This window comes from Podarcis raffonei, chromosome 4 (assembly GCF_027172205.1).
Source record: "Podarcis raffonei isolate rPodRaf1 chromosome 4, rPodRaf1.pri, whole genome shotgun sequence".
Classification (NCBI taxonomy): Eukaryota; Metazoa; Chordata; class Lepidosauria; order Squamata; family Lacertidae; genus Podarcis; species Podarcis raffonei.
The window spans coordinates 10,965,624-10,977,804 of NC_070605.1; the positions used below are offsets into that span (position 1 = coordinate 10,965,624).

A 12,181-nucleotide genomic window follows, 5' to 3' on the forward strand; every position below is an offset into this window, starting at 1 on the left:
TCTAAAAAAGCATTCTAAAGACAGTTAAAAGCAGTCTCTACGGTGATGATTTCAGAGGGGACAGTATTATTAAATTATTAAATCCCTCCTGGAAGTGCATGATGGAGGAGACAGCCGCAACCCGCCGGGGTTACACAAACGGAGGGCTGCCACTGAAAAGTGTGGGAATGTTGAGGAAAGTAGGAGAGGATATATTGATTCAGTATTATCCCTCCTCACTCACGCTAGTGAGCAAGCAGCAGAGCACATTGTGCATTGCTGGAAGCAAGATGATGGATTCGTTAGAATCGTTTAAGTTAAGCAATCCAGTCTGGCTTGTTCCTGGTAAGTTTCCCCTTTTATTTCCCAATAATAATAATAATAATAATAATAATAATAATAATAATATTTTATTTATACCCTGCCTTCCCCAGCCAGAGCCAGGCTCATGGCGGCTAACACCAGTAAAATTACAATTAAAAAAACAAACAAAAACCAATTTAAAATACAGGTATGATAACATGACAATCTTGATTGAAAGTAAAAGTAAGGTTTACTTACCGTATTTTTCGCACCATAGGACGCACCGGACAATAGGACGCACCTTGTTTTAGAGCGGGGAGAACAAGAAAAAAAAAAATCTCCCCTCTCTGCCCAACGCCCCTTCAGCGAAGCGGCAGGAGGCGCTGCGCAGAGAGGGGGAGAATTTCCCCCCTCTTGTTTCCCCCCTCTAAAACAAGGTGCCGTTTAAGGTGCGTTCAGGCGGCTACCTTGGAAGCCTGGAGAGCGAGAGGGGTAGGTGCGCACCGACCCCTCTCACTCTCCAGGCTTCAGGTTCCTTTCGACCTGCTCTTTGGGGCTGGCGGGGGGAAGCCCACCACCAGCCCCAAAGAGCAGGTCGGGGAGCAGCGGAAAGGCTGCTATAGAGGCTCCTGCCATAGCTGCGTGTCACCTCTCCAGCCGGGAGAGAGTCGCGGGGGGCTTCTTTAGCCCCGAGCGCACTCTCCCAGCTGGAGAGGTGGCGCACGGCTATAGAGGCTCCTGCCATAGCTGCGTGTCACCTCTCCAGCCGGGAGAGAGTCGCGGGGGCTTCTTTAGCCCCACGCGCGCTCTCCCGGCTGGAGAGATGGCGCACGGCTAAAGAGGCTGCTGCAATAGCCGCGCATCACCTCTCCAGCCGGCATAGGGTCGCGGGGCTATGCTGTCTTCGCTCCATAGGACGCACACATATTCCCCCTTCATTTTTGAAGGGGGAAAAGTGCGTCCTATGGTGTGAAAAATACGGTACATTCCGTCCACAGTAGTATTCCGAAGGCAGGCTTTATCTTTATGTTTGAAGAGAAAAGGAGTCTGAGCCAAGCCTCAGACTTTCTAGCTTGTGGCTTCCATCCTCTGTAAGGATGAGCCATGTGTTGCTGGCTAAGAGCCAGCAGAGAGCGAAAGAGCAAAAAAGGCAAAAGGAGGAAGATGGCTGCGTGACTGGCCCTTTTATAGGGTCTCCTAGGGTTACACCCATCTACCTGGTCACAGAGAGAGTGAAGATGCTCCAGAGCAGGTATGACAGGAAGTCCTCCTGGCTGGAGCAACATTCCCCTCTAGGAAACAGGAAATGTTCTATTTGACTGCTACAGTGATGATATATCCCCAAAAAGCCCCTGCCACGGGCTGACCCCATTTAAGATGGACTGTGCATATTCCATAGACCAATAGGCCCATTCAGCACTTTACAAGATCGTGGAAATCCGTACAACAGGCTTGTACGGTAGGCTAAAATTGGCTCAGTGTAATAATAATAATAATAATAATAATAATAATAATAATAATAATAATAATTTATACCCCACCCTTCCTGGTTCAGGAAACCGTGTTCAGGGCGGCTAACAACAAATTTAAAACACTTAATTGATGTTACAGAAAACCCCAGCATAAAATACGGTATAAAGCGTAAATAGCAATAAAATAAAAAATAAAAAATCAATTTAGGGGGGAAATCCATCCAATAAACATTAGATGATCACCAGGGCTAGCTGGCTAAATTAGCCCCACTTGGGCCAGCGAGGAGACCAAGGGAGAATTAGCTGTGGGATCCCAGAGCGGGTAATCTTCATAAAAAGGGGAGGGGGAGGGAAGGAAGGGGAACAAAAGATCAGGCCAGGTTCAGATTGAAAGTGTAGGATCTAAAGGGCGAGGACGCTGCTCCCAGGGAGCCACAGAATCGTAGAGTTGGAAGGGGCACCAAAGGCCATCTATTCCAACCTCCTGCAAGGAAGAAATCTCAACTGAAGCATCTATGACAGATGGCCAGCCGACCTCTGCTTATGGTCATGGGCCTGCTTCTGGGGAAGCAGCCGGGGTGGTGGCCATGTGCTGAGAGCACATGGCTGGGATGGGAGAATGAGAGAGCCTTCCTCGCTCCCCATCCCCTAACACAACGGACCCCCATCATCCAGCCCGGTCATTGAGGTCCAGCTCCGAGGGCCTTCTGGCGGTTCCCTCGCTGCGAGAAGTGGGGTTACAGAGAACCAGGCAGAGGGCCTTCTCGGTAGTGGCACCCGCCCTGTGGAACGCTCTCCCGGCAGATGTCAAGGCAATAAACAACTATTTTACTTTTAAAAGACAACTGAAGGCAGCCCTGTTTAGGGAAGTTTTTAATGTCTGACGCTGTATTGTTTTTAATATTCGGTTGGAAGCCGCCCAGAGTGACTGGGAAAACCCAGCCAGATGGGCGGGATATAAATAATAAATTATTATTAGGGACGCGGGTGGCGCTGTGGGTTAAACCACAGAGCCTAGGACTTGCCGATCAGAAGGTCGGCGGTTCGAATCCTCGCGACGGGGTGAGCTCCCGTTGCTCGGTCCCTGCTCCTTCCAACCTAGCATTTCGAAAGCACGTCAAAGTGCAAGTAGATAAATAGGTACCACTCCAGCGGGAAGGTAAACGGCGTTTCCGTGCGCTGCTCTGGTTCGCCAGAAGCGGCTTAGTCTTGCTGGCCACATGACCTGGAAGCTATACACCGGCTCCCTCAGCCAATAAAGCAAGATGAGCGCCGCGACCCCAGAGTCGGCCACGACTTCACCTAATGGTCAGGGGTCCCTTTACCTTATTATATTATTATTATCTTGTATGTGTGAGAAACAACCCCATGCTCTTCCACTGCTAACTCCTGTCACTGCTTAAAATTTAAATTTGCATTTGGGGGGGGTGGAGGAGGAGGAGAAGAGGGAGCCATATCTTGGTGTGATCCAAGGCATCTGAGCACTCCAGCCTCAGCGCAGCACATTAACTTTTCATTAAGTGCATGAAACACTGTCCTGGATATCTGTCTCTTTGCAAGAGGTTCACCCTGAAGCAGCAATGAATTTTTCATCAGATTAGCAACCCTAGGCTCCTTGATGGTTCTTACTGAATCGCTCCCACACCCCGCAAGACCCATACGCTCCAGCCTTCTTAAGCAATACAATGGACAACTTGTCAGCATCACATTTGAAGGGGCAGCTGTCTAGCTGTGTCTCTCAAAGGAGTGGAGCTGTCTTGAAGGACGTTGAATTAAGGGGTAAATCTATAGGGCGCTGTTGCATCAGCAACTGCCAAACATCAAATGTTGGAGGCGTCGCAATGGCAGCAAATCAACTCTAGGGCTAAGTTTAAGGGGCTGCTTTTGTTGAACACAGCCCCACACAGCCTGGGGACCGGTGTCACTGGATGCGGGTGGCGCTGTGGTCTAAACCACTGAGCCTCTTGGGCTTGCTGATCAGAAGTTTGGTGGTTCGAATCTGCATGACGGAGTGAGCTCCCGTTGCTCTGTACCAGCTCCTGCTAACCCAGCAATTTGAAAGCACACCAGTGCAAGTAGATAAATAGGTACCACTCCGGCGGGAAGGTAAACGGTGTTTCCGTGTGCTCTGGTTCCCGTCACGGTGTCCTGTTGCTCCAGAAGCGGTTTAGTCCTGCTGGCCACATGACCCAGAAAGCTGTCTGTGGACAAACGCTGGCTCCCTCGGCAGCTAAAAAAGCCAATGCAATTCTGGGCTGCATCAATAGGAGTATCGCATCTAGATCAAGGGAAGTAATAGTGCCACTGTATTCTGCTCTGGTCAGACCTCACCTGGAGTAGTGTGTCCAGTTCTGGGCACCACAGTTCAAGAGGGACACTGACAAACTGCAACGTGTCCAGAGGAGGGCAACCAAAATGGTCAAAGGCCTGGAAACGATGCCTTATGAGGAACGGCTAAGGGAGCTGGGCATGTTTAGCCTGGAGAAGAGGAGGTTAAGGGGTGATATGATAGCCATGTTCAAATATATAAAAGGATGTCATATAGAGGAGGAAGAAAGGTTGTTTTCTGCTGCTCCAGAGAAGCGGACACGGAGCAATGGATCCAAACTACAAGAAAGAAGATTCCACCTAAACATTAGGAAGAACTTCCTGACAGTAAGAGCTGTTCGGCAGTGGAATTTGCTGCCAAGGAGTGTGGTGGAGTCTTCTACTTTGGAGGTCTTTAAGCAGAGGCTTGACAACCATATGTCAGGAGTGCTCTGATGGTGTTTCCTGCTTGGCAGGGGGTTGGACTCGATGGCCCTTGTGGTCTATTCCAACTCTATGATTCTATGATTCTATGAAAGCGAGATGAGCGCTGCAACCCCATAGTCGCCTTTGACTGGACTTAACCATCCAGGGTTTTACCTACCTACCTTACCTTTTCACAGCCTGAGAGACCGGGGTACCTAAAAGATTGACTTGGCCCTTATTTACACAACCGACCACTGTGCTCTGCAAGCAAAGAATTCCAGTGGAGACCATCTTATCATATTATCATGAAGCCTATTCAACACAGTATAGGAGCTGGGCATCTGTCCTTTGGAACTCCCCTCCCCATGAATGTTAGGCAGGCACTGGCTCTGTTGTCTTTTTCGGTGTCTGCTGAAGGCCTTCCTCTTCCAACCAAAATTTGTAATTTACCAAGCAAAAAAAGGTTCTGTCAGGTCTAATATCTGCATAAATCCTATTCCCAGTAGAAAAAAGACAGTCACGGAACCGAGAAATTGCACAAAACAAATGAAATACCGTGAAAATCCCTGAAACGAGAAGTAATCGACTAGAAATATTATCTTATGGAAATAAACTAAATGGCAAAAATAAAAAAAAATTAAGGAAAAAATTAGAAAAACCTAAAATTGAACAAAGCCTTAATGGGATGCCGGCTACAAACCTTGTTTCACTGAACTATTCAGTTTCCTCAGAAGGAAATAGAAAAATCATAAACCTTAAATGACCAAAAAAATAAAAAAGGGGTAGAACTCCCAAAAATTCTGAAGTATTATAATCCTAGCTCGACCTAGGTGAAGCAAAGCACGGTAATAGAGGATTGAGGACTCAAAGGTACAGTTTCTAATAGTGAATTTACAAAAAGAGGTTTGAAAAACTAAATGGCAAGTTTTAGACAAAGCCCAACTTCAAAGAAGCAAAGCACAGTTGAGGACTCAGCTGTGAAAATTCTCGTGTTGCCTTTACAAAAAGGTTTAAAAAACCAAAATGGCACAAATTCAAAGAAAGGAATACAAGATAAGCTGTTTTAGATTTTAAACTGAAGGGGGAAGGAATGGGTTTCTGTGCAGTCAGTCTGAAACGGGACCCAAAATCCTCATTTTCCCCCCTCCAAGGGAACATTTCTAAAATGCATTAACTTGAGCTCTTGAGTCAATGTATAAACAGAAAGCCAGCTGTATAAACAAGTGCTCAAAGCCCTCTCCTTTATCAGTCCGTGACGGCAATGGATGGCCTTGCCAATTCCGTGGAGCAGGGATGGCACCTCTGGGTTTTATCTCACATCCTTACCACAAAGACGCACAGACCTTGTCAGGTCTGACAAGAGACCCAGGAACGGTGCCAGGAGTCCTCTTAGAGTTGGTGACCTCCTGCCCCAAGATAAGAGTATAGGAACAGGAACATCCTTTTATGGTCAAGAGTACCGGAACAGGAATATCTGTTTATGGTCATGGATGTCAACTTGCATGTATAAGCTGACGTGATTGGATTCCTGGGGAAGGGGGGAGAGGGTGCCTATATACCGCATGAAATTTCTCATTTCTTTGGACTTGCTGTGGACTGACCACGCAAGTTCCTTCTGCTATCCGTAGAGCAGAATAAACTCTTTCTCTGAATAAACCTCAGTGTCATTTGACTTCCTTCCTCCCTCCCGGGAGCAACGCAGACCCCACTAGGCGGTAAAGTCTAATAAGGCTACAAAACAAACTCAAGACTGGATGGGGCATTGACCTAAGATGCCATCTCCATGTCCCCTGATTCTTTGCCCGCTTCCGATCCTGGCAGCTGGCAGGTCATGCCAGGCAAACTCATGCCCCAAATGAGGTTGATGGGGCAGGTTACAATCCCAACGGCGTCATAGATCCCTTGTACTGTAAGTTTCAGTTTGTGGTTTATGCCTCTTAGAAAATCACATGCTCAGCCGTGGGACAGTGTAGGGCATCCTTTTCCTCTTCCCTCCTCCTCCTCCTTTCCTCGGATGTCTTTGACTTTGACAAAGAGTTTTGTGATCTGCTGATAACAGACAACATGTTTTCCCCTCTGCCTCTGCTTTTTCAAATTTTAGACCAACTGTGGCGGGAGGGTAAGTCTAACTAGCCAAACTGCTGAGCCATCCCATTTTCATACATGCCAAACAAAAAAGCCTTGTCATCTCATTGTGACCTGCTTGGTCATTCATTGATATTAAGCGCTGTGGAGTTCTTCCATCTGTCTGCATTTGCTTTGTAAACTCATTTGTTTAAACCTCATCCTCCATTGGCTCGCGGCTTTGCTAACAACAAGGAACTGGCAGCAAACAGTGTCTAAACAAGGGAGAAGACCGGTATTGGGAGTTGTAATGATTTGTTTCTTAATATTCACGTTTTGGTGAAATGAACATCACCAAAAGCTTTGCCTAACTGCCCGTGCACGACACCATTTTTTGCATGCATAAAAACAATGGCACTGAATGATGATGTGATTTTGTTGTTTCATTCCTTCTGCTAACCGTAGAAAATTGGAGGGGCCTCTGCTCCTCACTAATGTGCTCATATCATGTGTCTCAGCAAGGAATTTCACCTCCAGCATCTATAGGGATTTGACAATGCCTTCCTGCAACGTCATTGTGGAGTCCAGTATACTCAAAATAGCAATTTTCTGTTGAATCCGTCTCAATTTTAAATCTCAAGAAACATTTTGTCTGGATTCCAAAGCAATTTTCCATTGCTTAGCTTGTAGAACATATTCTAATTCCCCGGAATATTTAAGTCTTTGAACTTCTATTTACGTGCTCCCAATAAACATTTATAAACAATAGCAGCAGGTTTTGTTTTCTGTGAAGATCCAATACTTCCTTCCAGTAATTTAGGGCACACTCAGGCAAACAAAGAATGTGTATGAAAAAGTGGGCATTCGTTAGAGTATACCACTGAATAAATTAAGAATATTAGAAGAAAGCGTGCATAAAACTGCATATTATCAACGACTGTAAGACATAAAATGCATTTTATAAGGGAACGTTGCTTGCAGAAGTGTGTGTGTTTTAATGCAAAATCACATACATAAATATGCAAGTACATGAGGGCTTTTTAAAAAAAATGCAAACTGCTGCAGAAATCTAGGGATTTCATTTAACGGCTAGAAAACCAAGAAGCAGAGAGAAACTGAAATTGACCAATTCATCCACCCCTATCCAACAGAGCTGTTCTTATGTTTTTATCCTTGTGTAAACAAGTCTTTCCTCTTTCCAGACCTACACCGGCTCAATATTGGTGGCTGTGAACCCTTACCAACTGCTTCCGATCTACTCACCGGAACAGATCCGTCTCTACACCAACAAAAAAATTGGAGAGATGCCCCCGCACATTTTCGCCATCGCAGACAACTGCTACTTTAACATGCAGAGGAACAACAAAGATCAGTGTTGCATTATAAGGTAGGTGGATGGATTCCACAGGTACGTGGCTGTCAAAACTCCATCTTTTTGCTTTGAAGGAGCTGTGGCTTTTTATAAGTCAGGAGTTCCAGCCGCTGGTCCACTTTACCCAGGACTGACGCCCAGGCCAAAGGGCTTTCCACCCAGCTTTGCTAGCGGAGAAATTTACTGGCGATTTTGGCGACAGAATCATGGTCCTGGCAAAATTCCCTTTGGCAGTCCTGTCTGAAGGCTCACACTAAATTCTCCCGTGGCTCCTAGAAGCTGTCTTTAACATCTCCCTGTGTCTGGGACATAGCTATCAACGTTTCCCTTTTCTGGCCAGGAATCCTATTCGGAATAAGGGAATTTCCCTTAAAAAAAAGGGAAACGTTGACAGCTATGGTCTGGGACAGGGCTGGATTTAGGTTTGATGAGGCCCTAAGCTACTCAAGGTAATGGGGCCCTTTATATGTCCAGCTGCCCTTTGTCAACAACAAATTTTCGCCGTTTATTGTGTTGAATATATGCTAGATGGTAATTTATGGACCTAATAGGTATCTAAAGCCATTTGCACATGTTGCCATGCAAGCAGTCCATGCAGAATGTAGGCACCCTATATATAGAAAGAAGCAAACCAGTGATGTTTTAGGGAGCAGACTAGTAGGCGGGGCCCATGACTTACATCCTAGGAGCCTACACAACACAAAACACTCTTGCTGTGTGTAGGTTTTATTTTATTTGTTCTTTATCTTATATTTTGGAAATGTTAGGTAAAGGTAAAGGGACCCCTGACCATTAGGTCCAGTCGTGACCGACTCTGGGGTTGTGGTGCTCATCTCACTTTACTGGCCAAGGGAGCCAGCGTACAGCTTCCGGGTCAGGTGGCCAGCATGACTAAGCCGCTTCTGGCAAACCAGAGCAGCGTACAGAAACGCCGTTTACCTTCCCGCCGGACCAGTACTTGTTTATCTACTTGCACTTGGATGTGCTTTCGAACTGCTAGGTTGGCAGGAGCAGGGATTGAGCAATGGGAGCTCACCCCGTAGCGGGGATTCGAACCATCGACCTTCTGATCGGCAAGCCCTAGGCTCTGTGGTTTAACCCACAGCGCCACCCATGTCCCACTTTGGAAATGTACATCCAGGTTTTTTTCCCTTTCAGTTTTTTTTGGGCCCCCAAGAGAGTGGGGCCCTAAGCTATAGCTTGTTTAGCTTATGGGATCATGGAGAACCACAGAAGTGAGGAAATTGGGGGCAGAGAAGCTTTTCTGTCCTTCATCTTGACGAGATTTGGCCATGTGGTTACACCCAATTTTTTTGTTGTTGTTGTCGCAGCGGTGAGTCGGGCGCAGGGAAGACAGAAAGCACCAAACTGATCCTGCAGTTCCTGGCTGCGATCAGTGGGCAGCACTCTTGGATCGAACAGCAAGTTCTGGAAGCCAATCCCATCCTAGAAGGCAAGTTCGTAAATGTGGAGAGGGATGCTTCTTTGTAATGTACTGTTGACACCCCAATCACCGGGCGCTGCAAGATTCCAGGGGCTCCAGGCACTTGCCCAGGGTTCAGTTTCTACGGAATAAGGGGAATAAGGGGAATTGGAGACTGTGGTATATTTCGGATATTTATTGTTGTTGTTTAGTCGTTTAGTCATATCTGACTCTTCGTGATCCCTTGGACCAGAGCACGCCAGGCACTCCTGTCTTCCACTGCCTCCCACAGTCAAACTCATGCTGGTAGCTTCGAGAACACTGTCCAGCCATCTTTTCCTCTGTCGTCCCCTTCTCCTTGTGCCCTCCATCTTTCCCAACATCAGGGTCTTTTCTAGGGAGTCTTCTCTTCTCATGAGGTGGCCAAAGTATTGGAGCCTCAGCTTCAGGATCTGTCCTTCCAGTGAGCACTCGGGGCTGATTTCCTTCAGAATGGATAGGTTTGATCTTCTTGCAGTCCATGGGACTCTCAAGAGTCTCCTCCAGCACCAGAATTCAAAAGCATCCATTCTTCAGCGATCAGCCTTCTTTATGGTCCAGCTCTCATTTCCATACATCACTACTGGGAAAACCATAGCTTTAACTAGACAGACCTTTGTCGGCAAGGTGATATATTATATTTAGGATTATATTTAGGATTATTATATTTAGGATATACGGTTTATTGACACATATATACAACCTGAACCTGCGATGAAGGGGCTCACAGCATTGTCACCCCATGGGGGCCTTGCGTCTCCCATTGCCGCAGCCTTGGCTTCAAACAGAAATCAGGCATGGCTCGCTTTGTCTCCCAGCTTCCCAGCCTATTGTCTGGTTCTAGCTTCTAGCTGAGACCTCCACCTCTGACTTTTGTCTTTCTATCTACCGCACAGTTGAGGGAGCCCATTTCCCCTCTGGCACGGAGCCACTTCCTTTGTTACCTTAACAGCCCATACTTAGCGGATTATGATGACCCTTGTCTCGTTGATTCAACAATTGAATACCTTCCGGATGCAGGAATTGGAAAGGTCTCAGGCATCCAGCCTATCCGCACCCCTAAACTCACAACAGTACTAAGGTTTATTCAGCTGGGCAACAACCCTACTAAAAACCGATTATGAAAAAGAACTGTTGGGGACGCTACTGTTTTCCCCCTTTGTTTTTGTCTCCCGTAGCTTTTGGGAATGCAAAGACGATTCGCAATGACAACTCCAGCCGATTTGGTAAATACATCGACATCCATTTTAATAAGCGGGGTGCTATCGAAGGAGCGAAGATTGAGCAGTACCTGCTGGAGAAGTCTCGTGTTTGCCGACAGGTGAGGGTCTTTGGGTGGCACAGGTTTAGGTGTCGGTATGACTCGCCCTTTGTCGTTCTGAAGCTTCCATTGGGTTCAGGATGGAACCCAAAGCATGATGTCACCCCCGACTGTTTCGGCCCGGTGACTATCTTACATAACGCCTAGCAAAGCAAGCTTATGCTCATCACATCTGGAAATATACTCATCTCAAAAACGTAGGAAAGAGCTCAATATGTTTAGCCAGGTAAAAGTTAAAGGTAAAAGACCCCTGGACGGTTAAGTCCAGTCAAAGGCAACAATGGGGTTGCAGCACTCATCTTGCTTTCAGGCCAAGGGAGCCGGCGTTTGTCCACAGACAGCTTTCTGGGTCATGTGGCCAGCAGCACTAAACTGCTTCTGGCGCAACGGGACACTATGATGGAAACCAGAGCGCCCAGAAACACCATTTACCTTCCCTCCACAGCAGTACCTATTTATCTACTTGCACTGGTGTGCTTTCAAACTACTAGGTTGGCAGGAGCTGGGACAGAGCAATGGGAGCTCACCTTGTCACGGGGATTCGAACCACCGGCCTTCTGATCAGCAAGCCCAAGAGGCTCAGTGGTTTAGACCACAGTGCCGCACGGGTCCCTGTTTAGCCAAGACGCAAGACTATGACGGGGAGGCGGGATGAAGGAGCGCAAGTGTGGTGCAGTGGTTAGAGGGTCAGACTAGGACCTGGGAGGAAAGTTTGGACTCGCAGGGTCGTTGTGAAGGTAGATTGAATCAGACTTGGTTAAATAACTTTATTAATTTTCAGTTACAAAAAACCAATATGCGCTATATTATATTCGCACGAAATAGCAATACCAATTCAAAATCAAATCAATTACATAGCCAATTAAAGTTTTTGTGTTGCTTCCCACATGCTGTACTTCAAGGTCTGATTCCCTTTAATTCTGCCTCCAGACTATTGCTCAAACCAAACACAATCCACTCTTGATAAAATCCCTTATACCACAGCTGCAATAACTTAACTTCGATTTGCATTGACACATATAGTAATTTGTAAATTCGCAAGTGACTTGGAACTCAAGGCTGATGTGGCCTGTTTAATTATTATTTGCTGATGTTAAACTTTAGTGTTTACTATTAGATTCTGATGGGTTGTTGAACGTTGCTTTGTTTGAGAGAAGTTGTTTATTTTAAAGTTATTGTGACTTTTATATTGGATCAGATTGTTACTATTAATGTTTGATGTTTTATTACGTTTTTATGTCTTGGAAGCCGCCCAGAGTGGCTTGGGCAACCCAGCCAGATGCACAGGGTAGAAATGAATTATTATTATTATTATTATTATTATTATTAAGGTTTGCTTCTCCCTCTGTTTCGATTTCAGGCCCAGGATGAGAGAAATTACCACGTCTTTTACTGCATGCTGAAAGGAATGACGCCAGAACAGAAGAAGCTGCTTGGACTTAGGAAAGCAGGAGACTACAACTACCTCTCGATGG

At 46.3% G+C, this 12,181-nt stretch overlaps 1 protein-coding gene across 3 annotated transcripts in view; it reads left to right on the forward strand.

Annotated features, from left to right (window-relative positions):
• The window catches only part of MYO7A (myosin VIIA), a 187,010-nt gene that overhangs the window by 55,926 nt on the left and 118,903 nt on the right, over window positions 1–12,181 (forward strand). For all 3 annotated transcript variants that reach the window (XM_053385423.1, XM_053385422.1, XM_053385424.1), the window contains 4 exons: window positions 7,754–7,938; window positions 9,255–9,376; window positions 10,564–10,706; window positions 12,067–12,180. In XM_053385423.1, coding sequence (XP_053241398.1) covers window positions 7,754–7,938; window positions 9,255–9,376; window positions 10,564–10,706; window positions 12,067–12,180 — 564 coding nt within the window. The remainder of the gene's footprint in view (window positions 1–7,753; window positions 7,939–9,254; window positions 9,377–10,563; window positions 10,707–12,066; window position 12,181) is intronic.